Source organism: Primulina huaijiensis, chromosome 6, assembly GCF_012295235.1.
Source record: "Primulina huaijiensis isolate GDHJ02 chromosome 6, ASM1229523v2, whole genome shotgun sequence".
Classification (NCBI taxonomy): Eukaryota; Viridiplantae; Streptophyta; class Magnoliopsida; order Lamiales; family Gesneriaceae; genus Primulina; species Primulina huaijiensis.
The window spans coordinates 20,221,464-20,242,396 of record NC_133311.1 but is presented as its reverse complement, the minus strand read 5'-3'; the positions used below and the strand labels follow the sequence as shown (position 1 = coordinate 20,242,396).

The following is a 20,933-nucleotide window of genomic DNA, read 5'->3' as shown; positions in this document are numbered from 1 at the left end:
TCTATCACCTGTTCTCTTTTAAAAAAATAATCAAACATCATATTGTTTTTGGTAAAAATGTAATTTGGACCCAACGCAGTAAGCCCGTTAAATTCGTGAGCAGCACAATAAGATAAACCCGTCAACTTTGTCTACGAGTGATAATCAACTTTGCGGGCCAAATTCAATAAGGGTCCAATAAGCTTCCGGGTTAGCTTGTTCAAAGATTAGTGGGGATATGGGGGAGTCAAGGAAATTATTCTCCTCAAAGTGGCTTTTACTGATTATTGAAGGATTAATCTCGTCGAAAAAATATATCATATTTAAACTCAAAATCAATAGTATAACTATATTCAAATTGATTTAAGAATATGTAGAACAATTTTTAAAAAAAATTATATATTACATTAGGCGGCAGTCTAGGCGGATTTCTAGCTGCCTAGATAGTAGATTTTTTTAACATAGTTTTTATAAAAATCGAATTGGTAACGATTTTTTTAACATCGTCTTTCTCAAGGGAAACTAATTTATCATTAAGGCTAAATGTTCAACCAGTGATCTGAAATTACAGTTCTCATTTATGTATAATTTGTATCAACATATCGTTGTCATCTACGGACCGAGTTAAAAGATAAGTGTTTGGAAGAACTTGCATGAAGCATTATTCTATTTTGTTAATGATTTGACATTTGTATTTTTAAAAAACTTGTGATATTCCACAATTACCCTCAATTTTAATAAATATTTTTGGAGATTTTTTTAATGTAAAATTTTATTTATACATGAGTTTTGAATGAAATTCATAAAATTCAAATCATACTTTATTATAAGCATTTATTTGTTAAAAAAATTGGATAATTTGACATATTTTGTGCATTTGTACAAAAAAATTCATTTTGTTATTGTTAGTTTATTTATATTATGTAAATTTTCAAACATTCCTATTATAACCAGATAAATTAATTTTGATGTATTCAAAATGTAATAATAATTATATAAATATATATTTGGTAGTGTATGTACCCAAATATAGATAATTGAAATAGATAAATATTATATAAGGTAAGGATATTGTTGTATTTTACTAAAAATTAAGTTTGTAGTCAAATTTTCTTCTAACACCTAAATTTTAACTTGTATTAGCTTTGTACTTATATTTTTAAACATTATTTACTATTGTTTCTCGCTCACTTTTTATAATCTCATTTTACTAAAAATTAAGTTTGTAATCAATTTTTCTTCAAACACTTAAATTTTAACTTATATCAGCTTTAAACTTTTATTTTTAAACACTCATTACTTTTGTTTCTCACTCACTTCTTTATAATTTTACCAAATCTAGTAGATTCAAATGTTCTTCCTTTTAGTTTGTTACAATATCCGACACGATACATCTCCCTAATCTATGGACAAAAAGCTTGGTAATCAAATAACATGAGATTTTTCTTATGAAATTCTCATGCTTGCTTTAGAAAAAAGCTTAATTCGATTAATTTATTTCTTTTAGATGCATGCAAGTGATTTTGATCGTTTTCATTGAAAGCTTTCTTTTTCTTTCGCTTTGTTTTTGTGTGGTGTAGTATTGACTGGCTATGAGTGAGCTTTTAAAGGAGAGAATATATATGGCTGCATGCTTATTCCAGCATTATTGCAATGGCACATTCTATTTTGAAATGACATATATCTAATTTTTTTTTAATAGAAAAATAACTTTCAAATTAAAAATTTTCAGAAAGTGTCTCTGTTGAAAATCAACGTGAAATGTTAGGAAATTTTTTTTTAAAAAAAATAAATAAATTGGAATAGAGAATTATATATTGTTTACCCGGTTTATTTTACATGATTGTCTTTATATAGAAAAATGTCTTCATTATTGGAGGTGTAGTATTTGGTTGTTTTTCGGAATAAATTTTGTCGTTTTGGATTAATTGTTTCAATTATTTTAGGAGAATTTTCCAGGTGGGGTTGATTTACACATTTCAATCAATGATTTCTTTTTAGGGAAAAAGACAGTTTAAAACAAGATAAACATGAAAAGTTGACATCAATGTAAAGGCCGATGGTTCCATAATTCAAAGTACATGGACACTACTGGCGCACAATCACTGTTTTCACCAGCTTATGGGCATCTCATCTTTAATCCAACTCGGATACCATTTATATATGTAAAATAATTATCCGAAAACCGTGAACACATATATAAATATAAAGTATAGTTCTTTATTGACATAAAAAAATAAGATGTTCTTAAGTTATTCGGAGTTCGATTCAATAAAAAATTCATTTGAGATTGTTCTATCTCGAGTTTAAAAATATTTGGCTCGTAATCTCGCGAACATGCTAGTTTATAGACTCAAGAGCCTGTTCGCGAGCTAGAGCTGGATCTCGGCTCATTTATGTGACTCGTGAGCTCAAACTCGAGTTCAGCTCGTTTATCTGGTTCAAGCTTGGCTCGTCTACTACATATTCATGAATATGATCGTCTACTTATTTATGAATTTGCTCGATTCTATCTTTAAAGAGCTCGAGCTCGAGCTCTTTAGTATGCTTAACGAGCTCGAGTCAGTCTCGTTAAACATAATAAACGAGATTTTAATGAACTGAGCTCGAGCATTTTCCGGTTTAGTAATTTCAAAAAAAAATTGAGCTCGAACCTCGTGATAAAAGTTCGAATTGAGCTCGCATATATATAAATATTAAACGAACTCAGCTCGATCCTCATAATGTTCTGCTCGACTTTGCTCGTTTACATCCGCACATGACACTAGTTTGAGACGAGATGTCAAATTCGAGACTCGACTATATCAAATATCCTCACCCAACTTTTTTTTAAAAAAATAAAAAAATCAACCAACATGCACATATATGTCTCAATGTTAATTTTGGGTCTATATTCTTATTAGCTTGAACTTTGAAAAAAAAATTAAATATATAACTGAACTTGTTTTTCATAAGCATTATACAGAGGATACATAAAATATAATTACTCGAAATGTTTCTTGCTGGACCAAAAACTACTTGGAAGCATAAAAACTTTTTTGGAATGTTTGAGCTTTAGCATAAATGCCAAATTTGTTTCGTTTTCAGTAGTGTATGAAAGTGGCTTAATTCTTATCCCAATTTCCACTTATTTAATTTCATGCCTTTATTATGTTCCATTCAAAGAAAATCCTAACCTAATCATAATCTCAGCGCTACCCAAGTTTCAAATCCACGAATGAAAAGTTTATTTATTAGTTGGTTAATTTATAACTTTGTATGAAAAATATTCAAATTGTGATATGTTTTGCTGCAATATAATATTGTAGTAATTATGTTTTTTTTAAGTTGCGTTTGGATGTGTCACGCTAGGACCAGGGTTGGGAGACATTTGGTGTTGTTCATAATCACACAATCGCAAAACAACAAACCTCGTAGTGATCAAAATAATTAAAACTGGTCTATTTTATAAAATAGATAATTGTTTTTACAAGTGATCGTAAAAGATAAAAGTGCGGATACATACAATGATAAACAAAAGATAAAGTAAAGAAACATGTTCTTCTACATTAAATGGGGTTGCATCACCATCCCCAGAAGTGTCATTGTTCCTTGTCTTCAGCTCGTTCTTTGCTCAAATTTGAGTTTGAATGTAAGAAGTGAGTATTTTATGAAATACTCAGCAAGTGGATATAAATCGAACACTAAATAACATAATTTATATAATATTTAATAATATGCAAGATGCTTAATCAAATTGTATAAATAACAAATCTTTCAAAGATTACCCAGTATGGTATCACACTACCAAAAAAAAACGCTAAAACCGTCGCTAATTTCGTTTACGACGGTTTTCACCTCCGTCACTAAATCATATGTCGTTGCATTTAGCGACAGTCTTCGGTAAACCATCGCTAATTTAGCTCATGTGGATAATGATGACCGTAAACACTATGGAATACGAAATGAGTTTAAGTGCTATATATAAGTTATACAAATTCAAATTTGTATTATCTATTTGAACAAGATGACTCGTGATTCATATATACTATCTTATGAACTAAATCATTTACAGTGATTAATCATATTCTTGGGTTCCGTTTGGTACGTGTGATATGATAAGTAAATGATTAATAATTAGAGTGATTAAAAAATGAGATATATGGATTAATAGTATGGTGGTATAAATAACATGGTGTTTGGTATGATTTTAAAATGATGGATTAATTTTGTAAATTTTATTGTAATGACCAAAATACCCCAAATGTTAATTAAATATATATTCTTAAAATAATTGGATAGATAATTAAATATTTATAATTATAATTTACATTTATTAAAATTAATTTAAATATATTTATTAGAAATAAATTTGTAAATATGTATTTACTTTAATAATTAAAATAGCAATAATATTTTGAATATTAATGTTAAATAAAGTTTTAGTAATAATTACAATATTATTGTTTTTCTTAAAATAATTATAAATATTCTTAAAATAATTGGATAGATAATTAAATATTGATATTTAATAATTAAAATAGTAGTAATATTTTGAATATTAATTTTAATGTTAAATAAAGTTTTAGTAATAATTACAATATTATTGTTTTTCTTAAAATAATTATAAATATTCTTAAAATAATTTGATAGATAATTAAATATTTATAATTATAATTTATGTTTATTAAAATTAATTTAAATATATTTATGAGAAATATATTTGAAAATATTACGGTAATCATTAAACATGATAAATTAGAATTTAATAAATATTTATTTTCATAAGAGATAAGATGATAAAAATATAATTTGTGGTGTGTTGATAATTTATCCCACTTAATTTTTTAGATTAATAATCAAATAATTAATCATAAAATTATGTCTTAAACCGAGTCAAAATGATTATTAATCTATCTTAAAATTTTAACCAAACATTAAATAAATATATTATTATTCATCTATCTTTATTTAATCATATCAACCAAATAAATCTTGACATATACTTCAAGGGTTGGTCCAGTGACTAAAAGTTACATCATTTTTCACCTAATGGAATAGATTAACATGTGACCTATTACAATCATCGAACGAATATTTTGACTAATGATGATCGAATAAAACCCATTATCCGAGGAAATTGTTAATTTAGGTCGTATAAAAGCAATGAGTTAAATGATAACTAAAAGACAAAGTCCTTTTCTCGACCTCCCACGAATAGAAAATGCATGTGCACCTGATTATAATTTCTTTACCCATAAAAATATGGGTTTCATTTATTGCAACTCACAGTATTAAGACGGATCTTAGATAAAGATTTTAAGACTATTTTATTATATGATCAAACAAATATAAAATATAATTTCTGACGAAAATTTTAAAAAAAGTTGGTTGACTGAAGTAATGGATCTCGACGAAATCAAGGATAATATAATGTAGCCTTGATAAAAAGATGTTACAAAATGAAAACTCTCTCCCAAGGTCACCTTTATTTGTGTGGCTCTCTCTCTATATATTTATGCACACACACACACACACATATATATATATATATTAATGTCAGGTCAGGCATCGGTACATTGCCTTCATTCCTAGCTCCAAGTGATATATATTAATCTATCTTCCGCAGGAAAATGAGCAGTTTGAGGGCGCTGGAGGCCGAATTGCCTCCTGGATTCAGATTCCAACCAAGAGACGATGAATTGATATGCGATTACCTCNAACAATTTTAATGTTTGAAAATTAAAAACTATGAAACATTTGAAGAATATTGTATTCGGTAGAGTATCCGTATGTGACCACTGGCTTTATTTTTATTTCTTACTTAGAGGTTGCGTGTGTGGGAGGGAAGGCATGGTATTTTTACAGCCAACGGGACAAGAAGTATGCTACCGGGCTTAGAACAAATAGGGCCACGTTGTCTGGATACTGGAAGGCCACAGGCAAAGACCGGCCCGTCACCCATAAGGGAATTCTTGTTGGGATGAGAAAAAGTCTTGTTTTTTATCAGGGCCGGGCTCCCAAGGGGAGCAAAACTGACTGGGTCATGCATGAGTTTCGACTAGAATGGAAATTTGGGCCCGGCCTGCAGGCAGTTTCTTATGTTCAGGTAGGTATCCACCCTATTTACAAATTTGTGATATTCAAGTGATAAGGAAAAACAAATAAGATTGCACAATTGGTTTTGAACATACAGTGTGTTCGACTTTTTCGTTTTAAGTTTAGGTAGATAATTATCATATTTAGGTGGACAATTCGATACATCGTCTCAAATTTAGAATATTTGCGTCAAACGTAATACAAACCGTCATCAATTGCAACAGACATCATTTGGTTTTAATTTTAGTGAGTGTTTTCTACAAATTTTGTTTTTAAACGAGTAATTAGAATTATAAATTGTGAAGAAACAATAAAAAATCAGAAATGAGTAATATTTGAAAACAAAATCGAAAATCAGAAACAAATAGTATTTTGAAAAATAATTGATTATAATACTAACTTTTTACCAAATTATTTCGGTAGAATCAAAATCAATATCCTATTAATTTCTGAATTTCAATTAAAATTTTTTAAAAAATTAATACTTTAAGACATACCACAATATTTTTTAAGTCGAAAATCACTTTTTTGTTCAAGTGATTGTTAGATTGTATTACTAAATCGTGTTTGTTTGCATGGAAAATTTCAGGAATGCACACGAGATGATTGGGTTCTATGCAGAGTGTTCCAGAAGAACACGCCGCATCCGCCCAAACAACACACAGAATCCGGATTCGGTACCAATTCTTCTTCCACACCAATCTCTCTTCCGCCATCGATGGAACCGTACAACACGTTGGACCCATTCCAAGCAAATTATTACCAGGAGCTCTGCTTCTCCTTTTTCAACACAAACCCGTGCAAATCCCCGCTCCAAACCCGACTGGATCAGCAAATATTACCCACCAATGTCACGCCAAACTCTGCGGGATTGACCCCTGTTCTTGGAGGAATTTGTAACCATAATTCGGACCCTTCTCGTGATGAAAAAGTGATTCAAGTTGTGTTTTACCAAAATGGGAATCTCTGATAATGATTCTTGCGTTGAGGGAAATAAATTTTAGCAGTATGTGCACGATGCTTAAATATAATTTTACAGGCCGTTTATTCAAAAGTGTGTTTGTGTAATTAAGGATATAATATGAATATATGACTGCCGCATTCACATTATACATCTTGTGAGATTTGGATATGTTCTAACCCAATATCCTTGTTCAAGTCAAAATAAAAAGGTTTTCTTGTCTGAATGATCGACGTCATGAATGAATCATCTGTTCAAGATATTCGTTATCTATAATTTATTTTTTGTGTGAAAACATCAACTTAATTCTGTCACCCATATTGTACAATGTCATTAATATTTATTAATAAAAAAGAGTCGGAGTTGATCACATGTGATAACCCAAAACAACCCACTTATTTGAAATTATTCGTGAAATTATGTAAACAAATACTACTTTTTTATATATGTAGACTACCCTCTTTGTTGCATAATGAAAATTATTTTTCAAAATTAGGTTTCTCTAAATATATTTGTGGAATAAAAAAAGTTGCTAAAACTTTGTCATTTCTTTGCTATTTCAGATTTTAAAGGGTCTAATATGCAATTAAAATAACAGGCTGGCGAGCATTCCCCCAGCTGCTGGAAAAGTGGACAAATTAGCTTATCAATTCCCATTCCATATTTTCATTTGTCATAACGAAAACGACTCGAATTTTTGAATTTTCATCTTCAGATGTCAGAGCTCAGTTCATACAGCTGTTTGAAAATCCTCGCACCTTTCGTTATCAGGATTTAAAACCCATTTCCTCGTAATAATTTTTACTTATCATGATCAGTTTTATTTATAGTCGGCAGCGCTATAAATTGCTCTATCTGTATGCCGGAGGTACTGCTTCTCTGCCCGTCTCAAGATTTTTTCTGTTGCGGTACCGTCTCTCAGCTGGGATTCTTTTAATTTTCTGTATCTCGTGGTTGTTTTGTATAATTTTCGTTTGCATAGTTGTAGTTTGATCCCTGGGTTTTGTTTTATCTTGGTCTTGTGTATGATCGATGAACTTAATGTATTTTTTTAGGAAAAAACTATAAATAAATTTTAGTTTTTTATCTTTGTTTTTTGATATGGCTGATTGCTTCCCTCCCCGCTGGGTTCAACCCCCGTTTGTCTTGGTGAAAGTCTGGATGGTAGAAGCATATGTCTATAGCATGATCCTTTGTCATTCGTAAACTCTAGTTGCTATTTTCTTCTGACATTTTAATCTTTTGTGTTGATTGAAATTGGATCTCAGTTTAGGCGGAAAGTTATTCGAGGAACTTCATTTGTCAGAGCTTTGATCATATTGAGACAAAAATGTGAAACTTGATTTGTATAATTGTATCCATTTCACATTATGCAGAGGATTACATATACTTTATATATTACTATAATTGGCTGTATCAGTCCACTATATATATTGAATTTTTTCCAGTTTCCTGGGATCGAAGAATTTAATTCTTACGATTGTTTTTAGTTACAAGGGCCGAGAGGATACAGTTCTTGTCAGTTGTTTTTTTTATTTGTCAAGTTTTTTGTTTGTCAAGTTTGAAGTAATTTATTTGTACCTGTAGCGATAGCACAGCTGGTGAATCCTACAGTCATGACCTGTCTTCCCTTCCTCCGTCGTAGAAGCTTGGATTCTACATCGAGACATCCTGAGTTTGGAGATGGTAATATGAAGCTTCTTTACATGAAAGTTCTTTTAAAAATTTGTTTGGCAGCTCTTTTGTATAAATCGTATCCACTCTTTCCTTTTGGACTATAGAGTGACTGACCTTTTTTCACTTGTAAGCCAATCATAACTTTTTTTTCATTTCTATTTGTATATTTGTCTATTTTAAATCGTTGTGACAAGATGTAATTTTTTGCAGATCTTGCGGGAGTCTGCAATGTTAATCTTTATACGTACAAGGAATTGAGAATTGCTACCAATGATTTTCATCCAGAGAATAAAATCGGAGAGGGAGGATTCGGCTCCGTTTATAAGGTCATTGAAGTATATGTTTTAAATTTCTGATAAAAGATTATAGCATTATTGGTTTTGAGATGGCTATTATCTAATATGACTCTCTTGGATTAACAGGGAAAACTTAGGGATGGGCAAAGGGCAGCAATAAAGGTTTTATCTGCTGAGTCGAGACAAGGAGTCAAAGAGTTCCTGACCGAGATTCAAATGATTTCAGATATAGATCATGAAAATTTGGTTAAGCTTTACGGTTGCTGTGTCGAAGGCACACATCGAATTCTTATCTATAACTACCTCGAGAATAACAGCCTGGCAAGAACGCTTCTTGGTACTCCTCTTGCCATAGTTTGTTCTTGAGTTCAATGTATGGTACTTTGTCAAATGGAGTCCAATTTCATTCTTAATCTGCAATAAGAGATCCAAAATTGACTCTTTTTATCTTTGTTTCCCATGGTGGCTTTTTTACGGATAATATAATCACGTGTCTGTGTTTTAAAATCTTTCTGCAGTCAGAGGTGACAGCAACATCTACTTTAGCTGGCAAACACGAGTTAAAATTTGCGTAGGAGTTGCAAGAGGACTCGCATATCTTCATGAGGGCGTGACACCACATATAATCCACCGTGATATAAAAGCAAGCAACATTCTTCTGGACAAAGACTTGACGCCAAAAATATCAGATTTCGGTCTTGCAAAGCTCATCCCTGCCAGCATGACTCATGTCAGTACACGTGTGGCGGGAACTCTGTAAGTTGTAAAATCTTCTTGGACTGTTTCATCTGCAAATCTCACTTCAAATACTCTTCTCAGTTTTCCCCCTTTTTCTTGTTATAAATATTCCAAAAAAACTGTAATAGAGTGAACACGGTTTTGTTGTTGCAGAGGTTATTTGGCACCGGAGTATGCTGTGAGAGGGCAGTTGACACGGAAAGCGGATCTTTACAGTTTCGGTGTTCTGATTATTGAAATAGTAAGCGGAAGATGCAACACTAATACACGATTACCTCCAGAAGAACAGTATATTCTTGAGACGGTATGAACTTCTTTAGTGACCACTATATGTGGCTTAAGTTCTGCTCTCGGTAAGCTCTTTTGAAATGTTTTCTGAGTTTGTAATGTGGGAATAACCCATATTTACTAGTAGTTATAGATGCCCTCCTATCACCCTGAGTTGCAATTTTACATTACTAAGATCAGTTTAGGTTGCATCATATATGCCATACATTGGCTCCACAACAAACAATGCAGTATTAAATTAATTTGGGGGATTTTCCAATTTCGTAGTCTACCCCTATAGGCTTGGTCTCTGGGCTCATGGCCCTGTATTGATAACCACTCAAAAAAGTCCACTGTTAATGATATGTCTCGTGTTTATATCCCTCTTCCAGATTTTAACGGGGATAGATGTATCTTTGATGATTAATTTTCGACCTCATGGCTCAAATTCTACTTGGCTCCATAGACCACATGAACATATAAACCTGATCGTATTTCTCTCTCACACTTTCATGACCATCAAAATTTCGTCGCAGACATGGAAACTTTACGAGAGAAAGGAACTTGTAGTGCTAGTGGACACATCACTTGATGGAGATTTTGACGCCGAACAAGCCTGCAGGTTCTTGAAGATCGGTTTACTCTGCACTCAAGATTCCCCCAAGCTTCGGCCCTCCATGTCAAAAGTTGTCCGAATGCTTACTGGTGAGACTGATGTTGATGGACTCACTATAACACAACCTGGCTTAATATCTGATCTAATGGACCTGAAGGTAAGAGGTGAACCCAAGTCTAAGCCCGGAAAAAATCAAGCTTCTTCGAGCTACAATTCGTCTAGTTTAGGTGATCCAGAGAATACCACAACTTCGACCTCGGCACCATCTTCTCAGATGAACACCGTGCTTACGTTGTCTGATGGGAGGAGCTGATGACTAGGAAAAGTTGAACTCAGATTGGCTTTCATGGTTGTTGGGACATAAAGTGAATGTGGTTTTGATTTGCATGTGAAGTTCTTTGGTGTACCTCTGTTCTGCAAAGGTTTGAACACCTCTGAGTGAGTTCATCCCAACTAGTACATAAAAGGGGCACATTTGTAAAAATATACTATAATAGGCGAGGTCCGAGTTACATTTAAAAAAAATAAAAAATTATACAAGCATCAATACTAAAGTTTTATATTAGGACTTAGGAGGAGACTTGAGCATATAAATGGGGTTTTTTTGGTTTAATTTATTGTCTTCTTTTATTTTTGAGTATATAAATAAATGGGTTGGTTGCATTTGATCGACTTTGGGCAATATTCTTGCCGTACACAATGTAATATATATTTTGTATGTGATTCATTCAAGAAATATAATTTTATTAGATTTCATATAGACAAAATCATAATTTATTACCAAAAAAATCTATGTTTTTAACAAGTTAAATGAAGACAATAATTGTAACATTCTTCGTGTTATTCCACCACAATAAACAATAGCACTTCAGCAAAAGTCATTTAATTATAAGTCAATCTATTATTTTATCAGGACAAATTTAATATAGTACGATAGAAATACATATGCATTATGTGCTTTGACACATTCCTGGTCTTTTTGTTTTCTTTATTTAATATGAAAGTGATTTTAACTTATTCATTGCTAATAATTTTCAATGATAGAATTTGATTATTCTATTTAGTATTATTTATAAATATTTTATAGAACTGATTTAAAAAGGTCGAATAATTAAAATTGTTGAAAGGGAACATGAAATATCACAATTTAAGAACACACTTTCTTAAAATTATTTTTTCTTTTTTTTAATAATTAATTTAAAAATAAAAAATTTCAAAAATGATTCAAAAAAAATTATTTTTCAAAAGTACTTTAATCCGCGCTTTGTAAGCGTGGACGCTCGTCCACGTGAACGAGGGTCCAGTATATTATTATTATTATTATTTATTATTTATTATAATTTTTAATAATTAATTTAATTCGAATCAAAAAAATAAATATTTATAATATATATTAATTATTAAATATTTTGTATTATTTGGTTGGGTGATTGAAAAATTAGAGATGATTGAAAAAATATTTATTGTTCTATTTTAAATTATTTTTCTATTTTAAAAATATGAGAGGATTGAAAAAATATTTATTGTTCCATTTTAAAAATATGAGAGGATTAAAAATATGATAGATATGAAAGGATTGAAAAATATTTTTTATTTTTAAATTATTGTTCTATTTTAAATTATTGTTCAAATAAAACGTACATAAAATCAATTGGTCAAAAGGATATTTTAAGAAGACTCATTTCGAATTCTCTCAAAATTATATAAATACATATTTAATAAAAAAAATTAATTGTAAAACATATAATTATATATAATGGGTTTATTATTATTAATATTAATAAATTACTGTTGGGTTATAATACAAAATGAAACTTTTCTATCACGTTTTGATTAATAATAATTTTATACACAAGTTGCGTTAGGCTCAACTATTGGCCCTTATAAAATATCGGACGAAAACAATGTACATGGACTACAATATTATAATGGAAAAACTATATTATTTATGACAAATACCAAATCGATAACGTTGGGTTAATCGATATGATTTCAAATCCGTCTATCCAAATATATCCAAGTAGAATCGAAATGAATTAAAAATAAATCAAATCGTATCCACTTCAATTTCACGACCTACATAAATAACTCTTTCTTGTTTTTTTTTTTTAGAAAATGCATGATCGAGTTTCATAAAAATTCACATGAAACCGTCATTTTCCTATCTGATTCGATCCAAAAAAAATATTATTTTAATTATAATTATAAATCAAATAGATCAATGTCACAAAAATATCTATATGTCACTGGAGAAATACATAATTAACTTTTGATGAAGAAGGCAAAGATATTTTGTGAGAATTGGCCAAGTCAAAATTTTTTTATAAAAAATGAAATATTAACTTGATAAATTAAAAACGATGGATTCGAATTTTGATTACAAATAAAAAAAATATAAATTTATATAAAAAAATCAAAAAAACACTTACGAGACCGTCTTACATATATATTTGGGGAGACATGTCTTACCTGATGTATTTTTTATATCAAAAATATTATTTTTTATTTTAAATATAATATAAACTAACTTAATCTTTTAACAAATAAATGTGATGCATGAGAGACTCTTTTATCAAAACTACTCGACGAAAATAGTAACTGAGACAACCACCTCTATCTACTCTCGTTAGCCTGGCTACTATTTGTGACATTGCGCTGAAAAATGTTCAGGATTTACAAAATTACAAATTACCTAATTTATAATCAAATTAAGAAATATATATAAATTAGTTTAATTTTAAATAATATATATTTATAATTAATTAAAAGGAGATCCTTAAAATACCAAACTTGGCTTAAAAAAAATACAAAAAAATATTTGACTAAAATACCCTAATTGTTTTTATACATAATCTCCTATTTAAATGAATAAAGATTATTTGTTATTTTTAAAAATATTTAAATAAATACATCATTTATAATTTTATTTTATTTCTTTTTTAAATGGTAAAAAAATATAAATTTATATTATATTATTACACCATTAACGAGGAGCAATTGGATGTCATTCAATTTTTAACCTTAATTCCCCAAATCTGTCAAATAAATTATCCATGCTCTCTCTCATCATCAGTGCTTGTCTCACTCTCACCACGCCTTTTTCAAACTTTTTAATCTTGTTTTCCACTTTCTTTTTCACAAGTATTCCATGAAAAGAAAATTAATTAGTGAAGACTAGGGTTGCCACTTTTTCTCCCATTAATTAAAGCTAAAAATTCCTCAACATTGTACTGAGAATTGCTTAAATTTTGTTTGTGCGTGTTGGTTTTTTTTTTTTTTNGAGACGTATGTGCGAAGCAACTTGGTGTTTTAGTTTCATTTCTTGCTGATCTCCCAACCGCGGAGTTCACGAAATTTTACCTTTAACTGTGTGGAGGAGGAATATTCTGAATCTTTTTGCTTTTGTTTTATGGTATTTGTAAGCGCAAACTGGGAAATCAACAATTGGGATTTCTTTCCCTGAGCAGCAAAATATTTTGGAGATTGAGTTGGATTAAAGTTTTTCGTCACATATCTCTATATGGAGTGCTTTGGTTGTGTATCATAGCGATGCCGGAGGTAAAAACTATTAAAGATGCTCAGCTTCCAGGCCATTATGAACAAATATTACAGGACTTCAGCGAAAACCTGATCTTTATTGTGTGAGATTCGGTTTTGTGGTTTATTTTGTCCGTCCTTAATTGAAATTCCGTGGAGTTATTAGGTGATGGAGGATATTGGGTTGTTCAACCAAGGGTTAAAATGGTTGCGATCAAAGAATTTTTACTCTGTTCCAAAGACAAATTTTAGGTGTTTGAAGGACAAGATTGGAATTTTCATGGAGAGGCACTGGCCAATGGTTTGCTGTGGGTGTGCAAGATTTGGAAGAGGTCTGCTGTTCCTGTTGGTTTATTGGAAAAATTGCTCCGTCACAGGCTTCCAGTCTTTTATTGGGCTGGGTTCTGCGGCTCTGCTTGTCATTATGTGGAGTTTCTTTCTTAGCTTGACATCAATGTCCTGCCTTTTGTATCTACTGCTTAGCATGGTATGCATCCTGTCTAGATAAATTGTTTAGTACTGCAGTGTTTTATGCTCTGTTATTTAGTTTCATCCATATATATTTAGTTCAAAGATAATTATGTATGTATCCTTGCTCAAACTTCACGATTGAAAATTTTGTGCTCCAGATCTAGTGGCCTTGATGCTGGTATTTGACATTTAAGATTTATCTTGAAAGAAAATTTCTATAATAGCTTCCCATGACTCATAAGAATGAATCAGACTTCATTAATGCTTGGAGCAATAATAAAAACGATGGCTGTTGTTATTCATATGCAATAGTTGTTATTTGTGCAAGTTCAATGATGGGTATTGTTTTTCATATTTTGTAATATTTCATGGCTGGCTTTAGTTTCCCTACTTGTTTAAAAGTAATTTGTTTGTCACACATTTTTCTTTCTGAAAATTGTCTTCGAATAATTGTATTGGCAGCGATCCAGTGGGCATTATTCTATTACGATTGATGATCCATTGGATATATTTTTGTTGGTATCCCATTTTTCTGTAAATTCTTAAAATTCATGTAGCGCGAGTAAGCACTCTGGAGACATGATTTTTAGATCGATCCAAATAAGACCGTCAAAATGGTATGCACCTTTGCTATGTAATCACAGGTAAGTGGCATGCTTCTATTCGACACAACTTGATTCTTGTATGTAATAGCTCATCTCCGGCCCTTGGTTGCATCTGGTTGCATTTGTTGGTTAAAGAAGTGTAATCTTGTGCAATGGGGAACTTTGTCCTATTTTTATAACCATGTTCCAAAAGATAGAACTTTTGAAACTTTCTTTCCTTTCTAAAGGGATGCTAATGAGTACTCATGGTTGCTAATTTGTGTTCAGGGAGTAGCGGGTGTTGCTGTTCAGTATTTGGGCTACACTCCTGGTCTTTTTATTGTTGGACTGTTTGCTATTCTAGTTTTGTGGATGTATGCTAACTTTTGGATTACGGGTACCTTGTTTATAATTGGTGGTACGTACTTCTCCTTGTTTATATTGAACTCAGCACATAGTGATGATTTATTTGCTTATCCCTTTTCACATTTTCTGGGCTTATTGCAATTGTAGAACAAATCGTTTTTTGGGAAAATAAGCAAAATGCCAATAATTGAAGTTCTTGGAATCTTGATAATATTCATAAGATCAACATGTGCATTCTCAATTTCTTAATTTAGCTTGCTTCTGGTTTTATGAACTATTTTTAAATTATTTTCTTATTTTAACATGTGAATTTCGTTTTATGGCAGTTGAAGCATCTCATTCCCATCAAGTATACTCGTTTATCATCATGAACATTTGAAGTTGGCTCCTAAAATTTTCTTGCACCAATTTTTTTTATGCCCCAGCTATTGCTCTTGATGAATTTGTTGATTAAAACATAATTCTGGAATGCAGGTTATCTTTTTTCCCTAAATCATGCTAGGTTGGTGGTTCTTATGGCAACTTTATATGCTCTATATTGTGTTAAGGTTCGAGTGGGATGGCTTGGAGTGTTACTTGCCTTTAACCTCTCATTCCTATCAAATGAAGTACTGAACTACTTGATTAAAAGGTGTGATAATTTGGGTGAAAACACTCATTTTGAGGATCATAAAGTACCTGAATCATTTGCTAAAGATGATTTCTCCCCAGAGTGTGAATATTCTGCTCCCAGTGAAGAAGAGAAGTTACAGTCATGTAAATCCGACTGCAAACCTACTAATACTTCGTCCTTTGTTGAAAAACCTGAAGAACCCGTTGTTAAGAAATTGATGTGTAAAGATTCATCTTCAATACTTGAGATGAAGCGAATTTTAGGCTGTGGAGATCACTACGAAGCATTGGGTTTTCCACGTCAAAAGAAAGTTGATTTTATTCTGTTGAAGAAGGAATACCGCAAAAAGGTTGGTGGTCCAATCTCCACCAATATATAACTCCTTACCTCGTACTCATGTTGTTAAAATGGTTATTTTTCACCTGGTAGGTGAAGTACTTTTCTCTGTGCTAAGTTTGTTCCAGTAATATCATTGGATTGTCATTTTCATGTACAATGTTGGCTCACAGCAGCTCTGCCTGAAACCTTGACTTATAAAATAAGAATCAACCTTGATGGCTAATCAATGCTGAAAGATTTGAATATACAATATTTTGTTGATGCTGATTATGATATCATTGAACAAAAAAAGCTGACTGTAACATTTAAATAAAGATTAATTGTTTATTGAAAAAACCAAAGCTTATTGTTATTGTGCTTTAGCAGCATATCTTCAGCCAGTGGTCTTTATCACGATTCGGTTTGGTGAATTCTCTCACTTCCATCTTACGAAGGCTCCGACCTTTTGGGATTTTCTTACCATTTCCTCAATAAGGAAGCGATTGTCATGTCATTTCAACTATATGTTCTGTTTATGATGAAGGGAGTGTGTGATATATGTTGATGGTTGAGAGCAAATGGATCGTGAGAGAAGATTACCAAGAACAAGAGTGTTGCGAGCTGTTATATTTTCGTTATTCATTTGTGTTCGTAGAATATCACCTTGTTTCCCATTTTTATGAACTTTATACCAGTTGGAAATAGTCTTCAAACAGCTTATTCTTCGTTAGATATATCCTCCAATGCCCTGGTCTTCACAGTGGAGATCAGAATTTTATACCTTGTAGTAATGAAAGAAAGTAATGATGTTATGTTTGACTGCTTGTGTGAAAAGAACCTTGATTGTCTGATTCTCCTTTACTCTAAACACAATGATTCACTGAATGAAAGGGTATTGGATATGATTTTGGAGAAGAAGCACCAGCTCCTCTTCGCTGCCTCGTGATTCACTATTCTCCCTTCCTTTCCAGCCTTTCTACTATTGAGCCTTCCTTTTGCTTTGTTTCCCCTATGTTTGATAGGTATTACATTCGGGCCTTGTATCTTATTCTACCGACAAGGCAATTTTTAAGTTACCGTGGTTCCAAGTGATGATGTCTGACATGGGAAAAAAGTTGTTTTGGACAAACCTTCTTGGACCCACTTATTTTGCTCCGTGAAAATGTAATTCCATTTTCTTGTAAAAGTGAAATCCAAGCCTCCAAGGTATAGGGTAAAGTGGTTAGTTAATGAGTATCTTTCTTTATCAAGATGCAAACGGTCTGTGTTAGTTAGTCTTATTGTTTAATAACTTTTCAGGCCATTCTAGTTCACCCAGACAAAAACATGGGAAATCCACTGGCAAGTGAATCTTTCAAGAAGCTTCAATGTGCATATGAGGTTAGTTTTTTCATGTTTTCTGGCTATTTTTTAGAGATGCGTGAGATGGGTTTGTGTTTATTGCATCCAATGGCTACTCAGGTTGGCATTATTACAGGTGCTTTCTGATGCTGTTAAGAAAAGGGACTATGATGAGCATCTCAAGAAGGAAGAATCTAGGAGTGTCCTGCAGAAATCACCTAGTACTTCTTATCAGGTGCAAATATGTGGATGGGCTAACATAACCTAATTTGTTTTATGTGTTCGTGTTCTGTAATTTCATAATTAATATATAGATAAGAAAATGGTGCAATAGTTATTTAGAGCATGCATATTGAGATTTCTGTCAACATCGTATGAAAACTATACTGCAGTTGCACAATGTGTTACCTACATTCTTTTTTAGTGTTTTACACATCACATTAAGGTCATTTGTGGTAACAGTGATGCGGAAAATTTTCTTTGTGCGTGAGCATATATTCATTGTAGTATTGTGTGTGTTTAATCTCATGGAGGAATATCTTTTATTAATGCACACAATCAATCTCTGTCATGAGGCTGGAAATAGACATGATAAATATGACTACCTGGAATTATGAAGTGGCTAGAAGTATAGGAGATTCACGATCTTCAACTACAATATGCAGACAACTGCTGACTTTTGTTCCGAGGAGTCGAGGTGCATACAGTGCACAAAGTGTGGAAATTCACACATCTGGATTTGTACAAATCGATCAAAGGCCAAAGCAAGATGGTGCCAGGTTTTGTTTCTATGAGAAGAAAATAAATTTATTTTCGTCTTTTGATTGGTATGCATAAAAAGTGAAGATGGTTTTGTTGGGTGCAGGATTGCTGTCAATACCATCAAGCCAAAGATGGTGATGGATGGGTAGAGTACAAAGGGTCACTGGTTTTTGATCGGCCACAAAAGGTATATTCTTTAATCTGCGTCATCTCTTTGATGCATCTTCAGTTGAAATGATTGGGATGTGCTTTCCATGTCCTGGGTATGATATATCAATATATTTGGTCACTATTATACGGCATCATCATGCTTAGCCCACACAATGGTGAAGTCATGTATATGATATTTACAATAATCAGTATCTGATGTTTTTGAGGTTTTGCTCTTCGCTTATTAGGAATTTTTTGCGCTATCTGGTCTTTAAGAGTTGTTTTTACTCGAGGATGTACTTTGTAGTGACTTTCTGTGAAGTTACATATTGATGAGCATGTAACGATTTTTATCTGACATTATCTTAAATGACAACATAGGCAAGTTGTGAATAAAAAGGCTTTTAAGAAAGCTGTCTTGGCTAGTGTTTAGATCGTGATTAACCTCTCATCTGAAATCTCTTTTAAAGTTGAATTCTATTAGGACATGGGTTCAACATCCTTCCCTCAGACCATGACCCTGGAACCCTTGTTGTGCATTGTTTTTATGCCGTTGCAATATCTTTGTTGACATGTTTACCTGTTATCACGTCCACGCTACATCTAAAATTTTTAATCAACTTCTCTTTCTCTTTCACGTGGATCTGTGGTAAGCTATGTCATACTTATTTTATATAGGTGGAAATACCTCGAGCATTTGTATGCGCTGAAAGCAGGATCTTTGATGTGTCAGAGTGGGCTATATGTCAGGTAAGTTTGTTGCTTTTGCTCGGAAGAAAATTTTGAATGCGTTGGACTTTTTGTAGCTTTCATTCTGGTATGTACGTCATATATGTTAGTTAGAAGTCAACATGTATCTTTAGTAAAGACTTGGAAGCAGGAGGGTTCTACAAATGTTCCATATTTTATGTCTGCGCTCAATCTATGGAGTAACGTGTACAATGATGTTTTTCTATAATCGAAGGTCTGGTCTCAGATTGATGCATTATCATTCTAAAGCCTTTGTGTTTATTGACATAATACATCGACAATAATAATTAGGCTTCTATTAGACCACTTGCCAAAGTTTGAGGAATATAATCATTATTATCACACAGGCCTTATTCCCAAAGACGTTAGATTATAGCCCGATTTTCTGGTTAATTGTTTAAGGTCAATTTTTGCTCCTCACATTAACGAAGAAGAAGTGAATGACTGTTGTTTTTTGCTTTTAGGGGATGGCTTGCAGGCCGAACACTCATCGTCCCAGTTTCCATGTCAACATGGTTGGATTAGAGAAGTCAACTCAGAGGTCGAACTCGGGTAGGTATCCATGGGATTTAGATGCGGAGATGATTGATGAAGAGGAGGAGTTTGAATTGTGGCTCCAACAAGCACTCGCATCCGGACTTTTTTGTGAAACTTCCAAGCGCAGGAAGAGCTGGAGCCCCTTTAAGTTGCCCCAGAAAAAAGGAAACAATCAATGGCGAAGATCCTCTTAGAATACAATTTTTTTTAACTAAATTTAACTTTCATCAATGTTAGGCGTACGTCCTCTGAAACTGGGAGGAAAACAAAGATGAGAAACTGTGGTTTGCAGTTCTCCGTAGAATCTTGCAAGCTGATGAGATGGAGGGAGTCGACAAAAACTAGAAAAATCCCACTGACTACCTGCAAAATTACTCGTTTCACACGGTTCATTGTGTAAATCATGTTAGATTCTTCATTTAGTGTTTTTCCCTATTGCATACCAGTTTGGCGTTTACAAGTTCGAAGTTGAAAATGGAACTGAATGGAATATCAAAAGTGATGATGTTATTGTACATTTGCCAATAAATTCACATTCAACCATTCTCCCTACCTTTTACGGAAGTAAACAATAAATTCTTGTTGGACTAGGATTATATTCTTTTGTTTAGATTTGGTCTCTTGTTGAAGAGATACTATGAAATATTATAAAATCATTCTTATTCATGTCACATACGTCAAATAAAGGTTGGAGCTTTAGAACTTCAAAAAAAAAAATGCACTGTGAAGTACGTTTGAATTCTTGTTCCAAGACAATGGATGATAAGCATGCAAGTTGTAAGGGTGGACTTTTTATTTGACACATGTCAAATCAAGAACTACACGTGAAGCCAAGAAATCTCAGCGTCTTGGTTCTTGCACTCTTCATAATTGTGATGTTGTACAGTGGGTG

The 20,933-nt window shown here is 32.2% G+C and overlaps 2 protein-coding genes across 5 annotated transcripts; both read left to right on the top strand.

Annotated features, from left to right (window-relative positions):
- Nucleotides 1–7,681: 7,681 nt before the first annotated feature.
- LOC140978099 (cold-responsive protein kinase 1-like) lies at nucleotides 7,682–11,096 on the top strand. Of its 4 annotated transcripts, none has more exons than XM_073442884.1 (7): nucleotides 7,682–7,886; nucleotides 8,606–8,704; nucleotides 8,906–9,021; nucleotides 9,118–9,328; nucleotides 9,510–9,747; nucleotides 9,883–10,033; nucleotides 10,533–11,096. In XM_073442884.1, the coding sequence occupies exons 1-7, from the start codon at nucleotides 7,829–7,831 to the stop codon at nucleotides 10,923–10,925; spliced, it is 1,266 nt and encodes a 421-aa protein (XP_073298985.1). In that variant the 5' UTR covers nucleotides 7,682–7,828; the 3' UTR covers nucleotides 10,926–11,096. The 4 variants fall into 4 exon arrangements, with proteins under 4 accessions (XP_073298985.1, XP_073298986.1, XP_073298988.1 ...); XM_073442885.1 differs by having other exon boundaries at nucleotides 7,682–7,926; XM_073442887.1 differs by having other exon boundaries at nucleotides 7,858–7,926; nucleotides 8,617–8,704.
- A 2,601-nt stretch (nucleotides 11,097–13,697) lies between these two features.
- On the top strand, nucleotides 13,698–20,591 carry LOC140978098 (uncharacterized). Its single transcript, XM_073442883.1, has 9 exons — nucleotides 13,698–14,636; nucleotides 15,493–15,622; nucleotides 16,045–16,532; nucleotides 17,801–17,881; nucleotides 17,979–18,077; nucleotides 18,508–18,621; nucleotides 18,708–18,791; nucleotides 19,433–19,504; nucleotides 19,969–20,591. Exons 1-9 carry the CDS (start codon nucleotides 14,319–14,321, stop codon nucleotides 20,233–20,235), a joined length of 1,653 nt encoding a protein of 550 aa, XP_073298984.1. The 5' UTR covers nucleotides 13,698–14,318; the 3' UTR covers nucleotides 20,236–20,591.
- The last annotated feature ends 342 nt before the right edge of the window (nucleotides 20,592–20,933 follow it).